The following is a 16,028-nucleotide window of genomic DNA, read 5'->3' on the forward strand; positions in this document are numbered from 1 at the left end:
TTTTAAAAAAGAAAAAAATTAATTATTATAACTATAACAATTATTTTAAAATTTTATATATATATTATAATATTAAATTTAATATACAACAAATAATAGTTTTATAACAACCATTTTGTATAGATTGAATATATATATATATATATATATATATATATATATATATATATGCATGCAGGTGACATCTTTTCCTTGAGAGGGTCTATTCTCAGGAGAGGTTTTTGCAGCTTGTGTGAAATGGGGTTTAGATCTAGGTTTGGACTTCCTATGATCATGATTTCTACTAGTTTTTCTTCTCCATTGCTGTCTAGGAGGAGGATCTTGCTTTCTGGGTTTAGGTTTCTTAGGGCAACCCTTAATACCAAACTGTTCACAGAAGGTTCCTAAATCCCTGCGATTCTGGGATTTCTCCTTGGTGAGTTGCTGTTGGATTTTGTCATCTTGACAGATTTTGAGAGCAACTCTTTGAATGATAGCTATGAGCTGGCCATAGCTAAGAGTTTGATAAGGGATTTCTCCCCCAGGATTTTGGCTTCTAAGTTTTTCACGAACTTTGTCGCCAAAAGATTTAGGAAGACCTGCCAGGAAAGACCTGGGCCAGCATCACAGATGAAGATGATGACCAAGATCTCCAATCTCTCCAAACTATCATTGATAAAACCAAAAATATAGCAACTCATTACGGGAAAAAACTCATTGTTGCTCAATCCAGTCAGCCTAACCAGAGTTCAGGTTACCTGACCAAAACAATCTCCAGATTCCAAACCCTCATTGAACCAGAATGGTGGGACAATTCCGGAGGAGTTAACCTTGCCAACAAAATTGGCATTGAACTCTTTCCTAACCATCTTGATCCCATTCACCCAAACAAAACCCAGAGGTTCTACGAGTTCATCCTTGTAGACACAAATAGTGTAGAAATCAAGCATTTTAGGGATAAAACTGATGACTCCCTAATTACTCATTCTACACTCCAAATCCTCCGTGTCCTTCGTCCCACTGACTTTGGACCAAATCCAAATAGCTACAAAAAATTCTCCCAAATCTTTGACCCAGTAGGTTTTAACTATTGGGACTACATTAGAGCTTGGGATTATATAATCCTAGGTTTGCAGAACAAAAATTTCAAACATTCTTGGCTCATTTATTTCAAATGGACCAACAAATACTCTTTTCCAAATTGGTTTCACTCCTGGTGGAATTTCTTTGGACCAACAATCGAAATCTTTCCCTCAGAAGTTCTTGAGGGATACAATCATTTCTTAAAACATTGGAATAAGGAATTAAACAATTATCCTGATTGTTTAAATTTCTATACAATCTTTTCCCTCTCATGGGTATTTTCCTGGCGTTATGGTCTCAAGACTAAAACCCAACCAATCCTCTTTAAACAAGCTCTTATCAAATGGTGGAAGATTTTTTATGCTTCCAAAGCCTACAAAGAGAATGTTAATTAGTGGTTTAAGTCCAACCAAAATTGCCTCAGGCACGCCAGTCCACAATCTAGCCTCTTGCTCAATCAGAAAGCCCATATCACAGCGGCCCTTGCAGAAGCTTCAACAGAAGAAGATTTGCTGAAAAATCTCCAAACAGCCCTTCAATTATTGAAAGAGCCAAAGGAGCAGACCTCATCCTCAAAGGTCCCTCAGCAGAGAATCTCTTCACAATCCTCTTTCGGGTCAGATTTTGTCCTGGAGACTCCAGAACCAAGTGATGATGACTTATGCTAAGTTTGTCGTCTTGTAATCATTCGGTTTTGTAATAATTCAATCTCAAGTCGGAAGAGAGTGCTTAATTATCTAACTTATTATATAAAAGAATAAAATGGTAATTATATATCATACTTATTTATCGCACTGGTAAAATATATCTGTTTAAATCTCTGGGTTTGAGTGTTCAAATTTTAAGAGTTGAACTCTTAGTCTCTTATGCTTCGTTTGGATGTAGGAGGGGAAATGAAAGGAAGAATTTAAAAGAGAAAAAAAAATAAGAAAAATGAGATGATATTCATGTTATTTGGATTGGGAGGGAAAAAACAGAGAAAGTCAAGCCAACAGCACCAACAGAACAAACCTGCCAGGCTATTGCGGTCCACACCAAAGTCCACGTATAATAAGCTTCTCCCTTGTGAAAACCCTTCATTTCTCCGTGCAAACCGCGCCATTCCCCACTCGCAAATAGACCTATTATGCAAGCACAAGTAGCGACGAGCGATGTGTATATTTGCATTTCCAAAACAACAACAAATGTTTCCTTTTCCAGAACCTTCTCAAAGGACAGTTGCATCAGGGAAAGTATAAGAGAGTAAAGTGCAGAAGCTCCAAGGGTAACAAGGCAACCAACAATGTATTTCCCTTTGGATAAACTAGATGGTTCATCTAAGTCTTCATCAGTAACAAGTAGGGAAGCAAATGAAGTGAGAACCACCGTAGAGTTTATAATCAAAGTAGTGAACTTCTGAGAATTGATGAAATAGGAGAAAACAACATTGAAAGCTATCTGGGAAGGACAAATCAGTGAATACGTAGAAGTAGAGAGGTATAAGAGTCCAGTGGAATATATCATGTTGTCAGCAACAATTAGGACTCTGAGAACAAAATATATCAAAACAAGAACTTTGATGGAAGGCGGAGAAGCCGAAGAAGTTGAAGCCTCGTGAGACGAATGTATATATCACTTACTAAAGCCGAAGCAAAGCTATGAAGCACCAATTCCGACACTACACGACACTGATACTCTGACATGGCTAATCTTCAAAAAGTAGGACTCTGGGACACTGCGTATATACATAAATATATGTGTGTGCGCACGTGCGTGCTATGTGTGCGCTACGTGCATGCTACATACATGGTATGTAGATAAATAAATAGATAGATATATTGACATTCTCAAAGATAAGATAAGTTAGTCTCTTTATAAAGAAAACATGAAACCAATTTCTTAAACTTTAAGTGAGCTTTATAAAAATACTAAGAGGAACTATTTTACAAAGTGACAGCTTTGTCTAAAAGCACACATGATGACTATGACATGCACATGACATATTCCAAGAACACATGACTAGGAAGCTTTATCGAAAGGACACTTTTGTACTATGAAAGTTTTGTCTAGTCCAAAACATTATTGAATAATGGCATTGAGTAATTGATGACATTAAGCATATAAAAACTTTGTTGTTATTTCATTTTTCTTTCTTTATTCTACAAGCATGTCCGTGAACGTACGAAAAGCACACATGATAACTATGACATACATATGTCATATTCCAAGAGCACATGGCTTGCAAGATTTACCGAAAGGACGCTTTTGTACGATGAACGTTTTGCCTAGTCCAAAACATTATTGAATAATGACATTGAGTAATTGATGACATTAAGCACATAAAAACTTTGTTGTTATTTCATTTTTCCTTCTTTATTCTACAAGCATGCCCGCGGCTGGAAAAGACAGATCTGAGAATTGCGTATATTGAGTGAGATGCTGCTTCAAAGATGCGAATGTACCAAAAGCACACATGATGACTATGACATGCAAATATCATGTTCTAAGAGCACATGACTTGGAAGCTTTACCGAAAGGACACTTTTGTCTAGTTTATATAGTCTTGAAAAGAACTTACACTATCAAAACAAAGTTAATTAATGCTAAATTGGTTAAGCATCTGCAATTTCAGCAGATTTAGCAACAATAGCTAGGACAAGCTCAGGGTGGATCTTCCCTGCAGTATTATTATCCACAACATTGGGAAGCCCTAGTGATCTCAAGGCCAAATGTGTTGTCGTCTGCGCTAATATCATCATCGCTCCAAATGTTGGACCTTGCATTTCCAATAAGCCCCACAACAATTAGTTTCTTAATATCATTTTATCATACAAGAAACAATTTTTCATGACTCCACTAGCCGCAGCTTACAAATAAAAGCCAATCCACATGAGAAAATGAGATCTTATAAAACACATCAACAATGGAATCAAAAGCTCAAGCACTCCATAAACCAAACTAATAAAACCATTAATGGAAGTTTTCTAATTTGGGGACTCTTAACAGATATTATATACAACATACTCATAAGATGATATGAGACTGAAATGGAATTTAAAGTCCTGTATGATGAGGCAAATGACAACTCTCCTTATAAAGGGTCATGGACCCAATTCATAAACATTTAGTAAGCCATTATATTCAGTGGCATCTTTGTTGTCCCTTTCTTTTGGTTACTTTCTTTGTGTGTGTTATTTTAGGAGGGGTGATAATTAGCTGCACATAAATTTTGGTCTATTTGAGAGGAGCCAACTTTGTGAAGTTTGGATGCAGAGAGGAATATGAAAGGAAAGAATATAAGAGAAAAAGAATATAAATGGAAAATGGAATGATTTTTAAGTATTATATATAATTACCACTTTATCCTTTTATAGTTTATATATATATATATATATATATATATATATATTCAATCCATACAAAATGGTTGTAATAAAAACTAAAGTTAATATTATAATAATATAAACTTTTAAAATAATTTTTATAGTTATAATAATTAATTTTTTTCTTTTAAACTATAAAACTGAAAATGTAAACCGCATTTTTTTGAATTATTATAAAAAAAATTGTTTTTTTTCTATATTATTATTTTTGTTAAGAAAAACAAAAGAGTAAGGAAAACAGTAATTGAAATAAGAAGAAAAATATTACAATTGAAACAAATTGAAGAACATGTTGCCCAATGCATAGCAACATGAAGGATAGAGAAGGAAATCATTGTGTTGTGTCTGTTTTCTTCTCAATGTGGGAGAGAAAACTTTTTTGTGGGGCTCACATGCATTTCTTCCTTTCCCATCGTTTTCCTCTCTCATCCAAACGGATGGAAAACACTGTTTTTCACTTAACTTCCATCCCACCAACTTCCTTCCTGTCATACTCCTTAGAAACAAACAGAGCATAAAACTAGTCTGATTAGATGAGAAATGTTAAAAGGAAACTTCCATGGATGGTTTTATTAGTTTGGTTTATGAAGTATTTGAGCTTTTGATTTCATTATTAAGATGTTTTATAAGAGGATCCCCTTTTCTTATGTGGATTGTCATTTATTTGTAGGTTGCGGCTAGTGGACTTCCACATGATGAATAATTATATCTTTACACCTCATTTTTGAGGTGTTGAGAGGTGGAGGAAGAGAGGGATAGGAAGAAAGGAGAGAGAAAGTAAAGATGTGATAGGTGATTTGATTGATGGACTCTTTGATTGATAGAGAAAAGATAAATAGATAGAAAATGAAAGTGGAAAACAAGTGGAGAGATGTGTATATATCATAACTCTCCCCAGGATGCTCTTCAATAAAACTTTTCAAGACTATACAGACTAGATAAAAGTGTCCTTTTGGTAAAGTGTCCAAGCCATGTGCTCTTGGAACATGACATGTGCATGTCATAGTCATCATGTGGGCTTTTGGTTCATTCACGATCTTGTAGAATAAAGAAGGAAAAATGAAATAACAACAAAGTTTTTATGTGCTTAATGTCATCAATTACTCAATGTCATTATTCAATAATGTTTTGGACTGAGCAAAATTGTCATAGTATAAAAGTGTCCTTTTGGTCAAGCTTCCAAGTCATGTGCTCTTGAAATATGACATGTGCATGTCATAGTCATCCTGTGTGCTTTTGGTACATTCACGGACATGCATGTCATAGTCCTTGCGCATGAGGGAGTTCTGGTCTATATAGGATTTTAGTCCTAGAGTGATAGTGGTTATGAACCAAATCAAGCATTATGGAGAAAAGTGGTCATTTTGCTAGGGAGTGTAGACCAAATTTTGAAGAAAGAGCTAATCTTGGTGGTGAATGAAGAGCCAACATTATTGCTAGCACTTAATAATTATGATAATAATACTGAGTTCTTGTTGTATCTTGATAATGGAGCAAGCAATTAGATGTGTGGCTACAAGGAGAAATTTGTGGAGCTTGATGAAAAGGTGAAAGAAAATGTTTCCTTTGGTGATTCTTACAAGGTGCAAATCCAAGGGAAATTTGCATAATATGAATTTGTAAGGGACCAAAAGTGTTTCTAAGCCAATAATTTATAATTAATTGTGCTCCATTGGCAGAGCTTTGCAAAAGAGGTCTCCAGTAAGATAGCTAAAGTAATAAGAGCTTATGGACATACGGGTTGGAAGAGAGAGGTCTAAAATCAATCCATGGTGAATGTAATTTATCTTTCAAATATAATTTTATTTTTGTAAAAGAGCCGTTGGACCATCTTACAGTTCAATTGGGCCCCTACCCAAGGAAACTCCTGCCCGTGATTCACAATTTCACATCACTTATTTTAAAATAATTATTTGGTCTAAAGTAAAAGTGACCTTAACTTTTTTTTAATATTAAGAGAGCTTACTTTTAATTCTTTTTTGTTAATGAGTAAAATGAGCTTACTTTTTATGTTATTAACTTATTATTGTTAACATACGTGGATATTTAGCTCACCAACTAATAGTTTAGAATTAATAAATAGCCACAATATATATTTTAGAGTTTACTTTAAACTAATCAGATTTCAAAAGTGTTATCAATACAAATTACATAATGCCTCAAGAAGCTAGATACATATCTTATTATTTAATATAGTCAACCATGTGAGGTGTCTTTGAAATTTATTACACATTAGGGGTATACATGTTGGTTGGCTGAATTTTAGCTTAGTAAAATTTGAACCAATTAAAACTATTCTAATTTGGTTGGATTAGACGGGTTGATCCGATTACTATTAAAATAAAATAATTTTGGAATACTAAAAAAAATCTATTAAAAAAAACAAGAAAAAGTACCAATTGGAGTCTAACATGAAAATGCTAATGAGTATTTCACATGTGAAAGACATATTTTAACAGGTTCATAAATGAGAAAAAGTTTAATGCACCGACGGTGTAAAGTTTTTTTACACCGTCAACCAATCAGATTTTAAGGATATGTCACGTCAATTAATGAAATTAAATGAAAAGAGAGATTTTCTCACATCCTTGAAATCTGATTGGTTGACGGTGTAAAAAAACTTTACACCGTCGGTGCATCAAAATTAAACTCTTCATAAATTATAATACAATACATTAATTACAAATTTACCTTTAGGCTAATACCCTTGATGTCATATTTTCCCTCTCGTCACCCATTTGCTTCTCCACCAAGGGTTTTCATAGTTGATGAAACCAAACAATAACAAGATGAGATAAACAAAGATGAAAAAGACTTTTGCAAAGGTAATTGCTTGGATTTTGAATGGGTAATATTGATGAAAAAGAATATAGTGGCTATGGTGCTTCTTTTGGATCTGAGAAATTGAAGCTTGATCCCTACCGATATTAAGTCACTGTCCTCACTACAATACTACAAGAAGAACATCTGATTGAGTTTAAGGATGTGATGGGCAATAAGAAGGGATGAATGCTAGAAAATTGGAATAATAACCTTAATGTTTGAATCCTCTGCGGTTGTCAGCCACAACCTTTTGTCTTCTGTCGAAGTTTACTGCACTATCATCAGGTCCAAGCACGAGATCGTTTACGTGGATGTTGTTCTCGTTCATTGTCAACAAGGGCCGGGTCAGGATCTTGGAGGATGCCACTATCGTCATCAGGAAGATTGTCGGTTGCGAAGAGAGCCTTCTGGGAGGTCTTCGTCGTTAGTGTCCTTCCCGATACCAGTGATGTCATGAGGACCAAGGAGAACGTCTTGCCTAAACTTCTCAAGAATAAGGATTTTCTTGTCATTGCAACTACATAGTTTATTTATTTTTTGTCCCAGCAAGTATTACTGTTGCATTCATTTTGGTCTTTCATGTGTGAACGACCCCCATATTCTCTTTCACCTTAGAAACCCCAATCGTTTATCTCAAATAACATGAAAACAATAATGACATGTTCACACTTCACTTTCTATTTTATCTCATTTTCACTTGCATTTTCTTCATATTTCTCCTCTCTTTTTTTTTATCACATCATTCATTATATTTCTCAATTCTCTCTCTTTTCTTCGTATCTCTCTCCATTAGACCATTCACAATGGTTAAACAACAAAAGTTTTGTTTACCCCTTTTCTACCCCACTTTTTCTCTTCCCAACACTACACATCATCTTCTCTCTCCTCTTCAACAAACTCTCAACAATTACCCACTCCAATGGTTTTCTCTCTCAACACCCTACCCCACCACTCACCCTACCCCACCACTTTTTTATTTCATATTTTTATTTAATTTAATTTTTTTGTTTTTATTATTTACATAAAATTACAATTATTGTTTTAAATTAAATTAGTACACTTAACAAATTTTTTTTTTAATATAGACAATAATTTATTTTATTTCCTTAACTAAAAAATGGAAGACGACAAACGAAGCACACAATAATTTATTTTATTTTCTTAACTTAAAATGCAAGACAACAAACTAAGCACACAACACACAAATAACCGGAGCTAGCACGATACAAATCATCTTCCATCACGAAGCATTTGCAAACTTTGTCCATATGTGCTTCACTAGATCTGCTTGCAGTTCGTGATGAACGTTCGAATCACGCAACTCGGATCTAGCACGCACATGATTTGCAAAAGCGGGTAACACCTCGGTCGAGTATGGTTGCGGTGTACTAGATCCACCTTCCCCAGATTGCTCAAAATCGGTCCAACGTTGAGCATATGTATCTCGTTCATCCTCAACAATCATATTATGTAATATGATGCATGACCTCATAATGATACCCAAATCAGCTATGTCCCACAAACGAGCTGGTTCACGGATGATTTTAAAACGAGCTTGAAGAACTCCAAATGCACGTTCGATGTCCTTTCGACATCCCTCCTGAACTTGTGCAAACAACTTGTCGGGTTCACTTTGAGGAAGTCTAATCGATTTGACGAAAGTTGGATAAGAAGGGTAGATACCATCAGCTAGATAGTATGCCATATTATAGGGACGTTGATTCACAAAGAAATTCACATTTGGAGCCTTTCCCTGTTCCACGTCATCAAACACTGGTGACCGATCTAGAACGTTTATGTCGTTCAACGTTCCCGAACATCCAAAAAAGGCATGTCAGATCCATAGATCATGAGATGCAACTGCCTCAAGAATAACCGTTGTGGTTCCCTTATCCCCTCTAGTAAATTGACCTTCCCATGCTTTCGGACAATTTTTCCACTCCCAGTGCATGCAGTCAATACTCCCGATCATGCCTGGGAACCCCCTCATTTCACTAACATGTAGTATTTTTTGCAGGTCAGCTTCGGTTGGTGCTCTAAGGTACTCGTGCTCATACAATCGTATGATTCCTTTACAGAATCTACGTAAACACTCCAGTGTTGTAGTACCTTCGATTTTGATGTACTCATCGACTGCATCTGCTGCCACACCATATGCTAACATTCGCATTGCTGTTGTACATTTTGCCAAGGGTGATATTCCTTCTTTATAGGCTGCATCAACTCGCTGGGTGAAGTAGTTATCACTACTTGAAAGGTCTGCAACGATTCGAAGGAAAACATGTTTTTGCATCCGATACCGACGACGAAACATTGTATCGTCGTATGTAGGCTCATTGGCAAAGTAGTCCTCAATTAGCCTTCGGTTTGCCGCTGCATGATCTCTACGGACATATTTTCTGCTACGAGGTGCCCTATCTTCCAATAATTTGTTTTGATGCTCCCTAACTTGGTTGCGTATAAAAGCTTCTTCAAATTCAGAATTTTGAAGGTATGCTGCAAAATCAAAAGGATTTGGAACTGGATTTTCAAAAGGATCAGGATCCATTTGTTTTGAAATTGGAAGAGATTTGGGATATTGGTTCTTGTTACAATCACAAGAATTCGAAGTAGACTGGAAGAGATTTGGGATATTGGTACATCAATGAAACACAATAATCCATATATATAAGTACATTGAATGGTGGACATTGGTGGATTCGAAATAAGTTATCAACTAGAGTTAATAATCGGAAAAGGACAAGATTCGAATTGAGTGGAACATATTCAAAGACATTAAAGCCAAGCACTACAGACTTGACACCACTGGTGGATTCGAAATAAGTTATCAACTAGAGTTAATAATCGGAAAAGGACAAGATTCGAATTGAGTGGAACATATTCAAAGACATTAAAGCCAAGCACTACAGACTTGACACCACTGGTGGATTCGAAATAAGTTATCAACTAGAGTTAATAATCGGAAAAGGACAAGATTCGAATTGAGTGGAACATATTCAAAGACATTAAAGCCAAGCACTACAGACTTGACACCACTGGTGGATTCGAAATAAGTTATCAACTAGAGTTAATAATCGGAAAAGGACAAGATTCGAATTGAGTGGAACATATTCAAAGACATTAAAGCCATACATTAAAGCCAAGCACTACAGACTTGACACCACTGACAAATTATTAAAGCAAACACGACAGACTTGACACCACTGACAAATTATTAAAGCAAACACTACAGAATTGATACCACTGACAAATTTGACCGAATACAAACAAATATTCGATTGAAATTAATTCCCAAATAGCTCTTGGGACAACTTCTTCAACAGCTCTTTCTTATGGTCATTGAGGTTCTCTTCGGAAGCTAGCTTTATATACAAATTGGTTTTCATCAATTGGTTAGTCTCTGCTTGCACCGATGCTATCTTCTCCAATCGTTCAAGCTCTTTCTCCTTCACACGATCGAATTTATCCCAACCCCAACCTTTGTCCTCCTCCAAGGGAGCTTCTTTACTTTTCTTTTTATTCTTTCTTTTAGCTGCCTCCCTACCGATTGGACGAGGAATTGATCCTATAGAGGTTGAGTCACATGCATCACTATCGTGAGCTCTCTTAGTTCCACTACTTGCTGAGCCACTATTTCCTCCTACATGACTACAAAAACGTGGCAGATCACGGAGTTGCTTCCATTCTTCCATCAAAGTAAATTGAACATTCTTCCCACAGGCGAATAATTCCTGCGCTTTTGCCAAAACATCATTATCCGACCAACCGCTTGCTTGCTGACGCTTAGCGGCATCATAAGCGCCAATCCACTTACCCAGTATTTTGTTCATATAATTCCAGCGGTTTCTGTAAGGCCCAAGTTTTTTTAAGTTTATGCTAAGTGAATAAACTTCTTATTCACGATTAGGGTTGATGTAATGTGAAGGGAAACCTGAACGAAAGTTTATTAAATGAAATATATTTATGAAGGAGAAAGTTCAGGAAAAGTTCAAGGATTGCATTATGATCGATAAAAGTTATAGCACGAACGTTTTACGCTTAAACCTAGGTCAGAAACCCTAGTATATAGCTAATTATCACTTTTAGGCACGATGGCAGTTAATTCCAAAAATATTCAGAGAAATGTTAGAACTTCTCTTTTTCCATATATCACAATCGTTTCGAGGCGAAACTCTAGGATCTACGAACGTCCGATTCCAATCATCGGAAGTTTGCCGAAACCGAATCCCTGGTATTTCAAAACCCTAGAATTTCTCGACAATGAAGACTTTATCTATTCAGAGCTTCAAATGAATATTCTACACGCGTACACCCATTTCTCTTGATGATTTCAATCTTTCTTCCGAAGGAAGTTTTCTATTCCGACATTCGATGCAAAAAGCAACTTATCGGGTAAAATAGTTTTATACCGACTATGCATTAGTTGCCAAAAATACAAGGAGACCTCTTTATAGTTTTGGAATTCTTTCGCCAAAACATATCTATTAATTCACGGAGAATGACGCCGGAAAAATCAGATTCGCGAAACTTTCATTTTCCCGCGAATTTCCAACCTTTATATATAGCAAAGAAAGGAAGAAAAACTCAAATTTTCTTCCATTTTCTTCATCAAGGCCGCGAGTTCTACAAGGGAGGGAGAAGAGAAGATTTTCTTCATTGTTTGCTTGATCGTCGATCAATCAGTTGCTACTTCAAGGCTTCGAGGTATAGTCGCTAATCCTTACCTCTGATCGCTTTTTCCATAGCTTTTCTGTAGAGTTTTCTGAGCGGATAGTTTATGGGTTTTTGCAAAACTATCCTGAATCTTTCATTTCTGATTCTAAACCTCTTCCTTATGCGCCCAAGATCACTTCTGCCGGGTTAGATTTTCCGTTATGTCGCCGGAATTCCGCCGGAATTAATTTGAACCTAAAATACCCATTTTTGGAGTTTTTGGTGTAAAGCTTCAACCTTTAGGCTGAAAACTATCGCCTTAGCTTAGTGCTAGTAGGATTAGTTGTCATAAACGTCGTTGGTGACGTCCCTGCAAAATTTTATTTTTGGGATTTCAGTTTTGAAAATCCTAAGTTAAAAATCATGACCAAAATACCCCTGCGACAGTTTTTGATCCGATAATTTTTCCGAGTTCAGAATACTCTTAGTTACGGCTTATGAAAGCATAGGAACCAAGTTTGATCGAAGAAAAATCGAGCCTCATAATTGCACAAAGTGGTCGAGCCCTATTAGGGGGGAGGAGGAAAATTTCCTTTTCCGAAAACTTGTCTTTCGCGCTAGTTTATCGTACCTTAGGGTATAGATTACTTCGAGTAACCTTAGTAAGTATTGATAGCTTAGTTTTCGATAGATTCTGATAGTATTTCTGTGGTTTTGCTTTAAAGGAACTTTTGAGGAATTTCCTGAGGAGCAACGCTTTGCTTGTGAGGAAGAGTTTGAAGTTCACCCTGGAGAATCTACAGGTGAGGGCTTCTCACTGAATCTCTAGTTAATGCTTAGGGTCGATGTTTCGACATTGTTTACTGTTTATGCACTGGATTGTGTGTGATTGGAAAATGTTTTCTGAGGCTTCGGCTGACAATGTAGATGATTCATCTACTGAATCTTTTTGAGATTGACTTACATGCTATGTGCTATAAGGGTAATCTAGGATGTGTGGTGCATGCTTTATATGCTAAGTGCTAAGTGTTAATGTTGAGATTTCTTGATATATGACATGTTGTTGATTGTGATGATTTAAATATGCTTTACACTGGAAATCTGAGATTCTGAATGGTGAGAATAGCGGGCAGGTCATGCCGATTTTATTTTGAGAGTTTTGAGAAAGTTTGATAGGACGAATGAGATTCGGGCCTTGTATAGGGTTTATGGATCGAGACATTCTCTGGAGTCATTTGGGGATTCGAAGATCCCGAGAACTTATAGGATTCGCGATAAGACTAAAGGGATAATTATTTTGTAAAGAAAACTCATAAGACATTAAACAACCTCTAAATCTTTAAGTAATGGTATAAATCTCGAAAGGAGGCTTTGGATGCAAATCATAGTTTTGGAAAAAGAGAAGTGTCGTCGGATCCAAGTGTTGAGTCTGTTGTTGATGTGCTGTTGGAGCAGCGTTTGTTGTTGTGCTGTTGGAGCAGCGTTGGTTGTTGTGCTGTTGGAGCAGCGATGTTGTTGGGCTATCCTGGGGATAAGTCCGGGAAACCGTTAGTTTCCGAGAGTATGATACTCTGTGCTCGCTGAGCAGTTGTGACCATCGGATTGAGATGAGTCGGATGATTTGGAGATCATCGTGGGTTATGTGTTGGCGTGAAGTGTGTCTTTTGTCGCAGAATCGACTTTACCTTAGGGTAAGCTTTTAGAAACTTTAATTTACCTAGAACACGTGGCGACGTGTCGAGTGAGATCGGAGACGTTGGTTGACTAATCATCCTGCATTCATGCAACATTAATGGGGTATTAACACAGGACGTACTCTGGACCTCGTCGGATTCCAAAATGGTCATAAGACCCGGATTTCCGTGAAAGAGCGTTTGTAAACGTCTCTTGTAGCAGACCGAAATGGCAGACCTACGGGTTACGGCTGATCTGACTACCGCTGTCGTTGGAGTAAGAGGCACGCGGGCCGAAATGGTCCCACCGTGGCTGGTGCTAGGGCTGATCCGTTGATGTCCATCCGTTCCGGATTGCATATTGGTTGACTGGGTTAACCTGCATACATATCATGCAACATGCATACTAATTTAGTTGTTGAGTGTGATTGGTAATTGTTAAACCTATTTGGAACATGCTAATTGCTATTATTGCGTTTATGTTATTGTGGAACATGCAACCCTAGGAATGACATCTCTAGCTATAAGCCTAAGTGGCTATCTATTACTTGTACCTATTGGGTTTATTATCTACATAGTTCTTTAGAGTTGACCCTCGCGTCTTCTGTGTGTGTTTTGGCGGACAACGCCTTTTGTCAGATGAATATTGCGGATTGGTTCACCATGGTCCACCCTTCGGGGGGGATTAGGTATGAGATGATCGATCAGGACGACCCCGGGTCGTGGGTGGTTGACCCCGCGAGCCATCGAGCGACGTATTCGGGGCGCATCATGGAGGATCACGTGGATAGCGGAGGACTTCTGAGGTCAGGAGTGTTGAGGCGATGCTCTATCAGCTTCAACTTGCCACCGGGCGTTCACTGTGGACCAGGACTTGGAGGACCACCACCACCACCATTGTCTTCAGACGAGGAGGATCCCTCAGAGGAGATTCCAGTGGGAGTGCCTTCGGCAGGGTCTAGTGCACCCACCGTTGCGATCATCGATGATCAGGGTTCGGGCCCTAAGCCCGTGAGTCCAGCATCGGAGCGCACTGCGGTTGCGAGGGGAGGACAGATAGGGTTAGTAGACTTGGTCGTTCTGGATTCTGATTCAGACGACGATCATGCTAGCACATAGTTTTGAGTGTTGGTATGAGCTCCTCGAGTTAGGATTAGTGTAGGAGTAGAGTTTTAGCTCTGACAGTCTTGCTTCATTTGTTACTTAGGGGACAGGGTAGATCCGCCTATAGCTTTTTGTGTGGTTTCCTTACGGGAATCACAGAGAGTTGGTTGGACTTAGGAGGTCTTATTTTCAGGCCATTGGGTCAGCTGATTCTCAGTTTTGAGGGATGGTGTTGCGGGCACTTCACCCTTTTCATTTGGTTTGTATATATTGCCTACGGGCGTTGCACTTTTCTTTCCGTCACTGGAGGTTACTCGTGACGAGGTTGTTACTTACAGCGGGGGCTGTTTATATTTTGTATATTAGTTCTATTGCTTTTCGCTTTTGGGTTTTATTTAATTCAGTCTTGTCTTAGTTATTATCGAAAAAAAAAAAATTCACGTTTTTCCGCATTAAGTTTACTTTTGGTTACTAAAGTGACGCCACCGAAATCGGGGTGTTACAGTTTCGACATGCATTTCCATCACGCGGAGGATCGAATGAGCAATGCTCATTACAATACTCAGCAATATCTCTCCAAAATGTTTCTCCTCTCTGGTTTTTCCCCACAACACTACTTGTTCCACAGTTAATCCACCCACTAATTAACACCAAATTTTGTGTAGTGTTCCATGCTGGTGACTGGGTTTTCTTGCTCTTAGGAGTTGTATCCTCTTGATTTGGAGTGGTATGATCAGCAGCTGTCATGCCACCAAAACTCATTTGTGTTGAAAATTCGGGAAATTCGGGTGCATCAACACCTGGAAAATTTTCATTCACCATTGGCATATGACCACTAGACGGGGGTGTTTGAGATGGATATCTCATAGAGGGATGAAAGGATGACTGGTTGGAATTTGTTGCAAAATTGTTGAGATTTTGAGGACATGGGTAGGAAAATTGATTCGAATGTTGATAATTGTTGAGATTTTGAGGACGTGGGTAGGAAAATTGATTTGGATCTTCATAATTGTTGCGATTTTGAGGACGTGGGTAGGAAAATTGATTTGGATCTTCATAATTGTTGGGATGCTGAGGACGTTGGTTAGACCAATATTGATTTGGATCTTGATAAATGTTGGGATTTTGATGACGTTGGTTGGGAAAATGATTTGGATCTGGATAATTGTTGAGATTTTGGTTGTTAGATGGGTAGTTAGATGAATTCTGGGTGTTGAAATGGTGATTGTTGTGATCCATTTCAAAAGAAAAGCTAATAGAAAGATAGTAAGATGGTGAGAGAGATAATAAGAGAGTGAAAAAACTTGGTTTTTTTTTCTGTGTCCAAATCAAACGAACCAAGTCTCTATTT

General features: G+C 37.5%; 2 protein-coding genes across 2 annotated transcripts; both read right to left on the bottom strand.

The window, feature by feature from the left end:
* Window positions 1-2,007: 2,007 nt before the first annotated feature.
* Window positions 2,008-2,658, bottom strand: LOC130714806 (probable purine permease 11; the record flags this gene model as incomplete). Its single annotated transcript, XM_057564757.1, has 1 exon — window positions 2,008-2,658. A coding segment is annotated over one exon (651 nt), but the record flags the coding sequence as incomplete, so codon positions are not given.
* Window positions 2,659-8,427: 5,769 nt separating this feature from the next.
* On the bottom strand, window positions 8,428-15,916 carry LOC130728393 (uncharacterized). Its single transcript, XM_057579855.1, has 6 exons — window positions 15,757-15,916; window positions 15,159-15,678; window positions 10,756-11,093; window positions 10,552-10,647; window positions 9,106-9,743; window positions 8,428-9,000 (listed from the first exon to the last, which is right to left on the bottom strand). Exons 1-6 carry the CDS (start codon window positions 15,914-15,916, stop codon window positions 8,488-8,490), a joined length of 2,265 nt encoding a protein of 754 aa, XP_057435838.1. The 3' UTR covers window positions 8,428-8,487.
* Between the last annotated feature and the right edge of the window lie 112 nt (window positions 15,917-16,028).

Source organism: Lotus japonicus, chromosome 1 (genome assembly GCF_012489685.1).
Source record: "Lotus japonicus ecotype B-129 chromosome 1, LjGifu_v1.2".
NCBI classification, from domain to species: Eukaryota; Viridiplantae; Streptophyta; class Magnoliopsida; order Fabales; family Fabaceae; genus Lotus; species Lotus japonicus.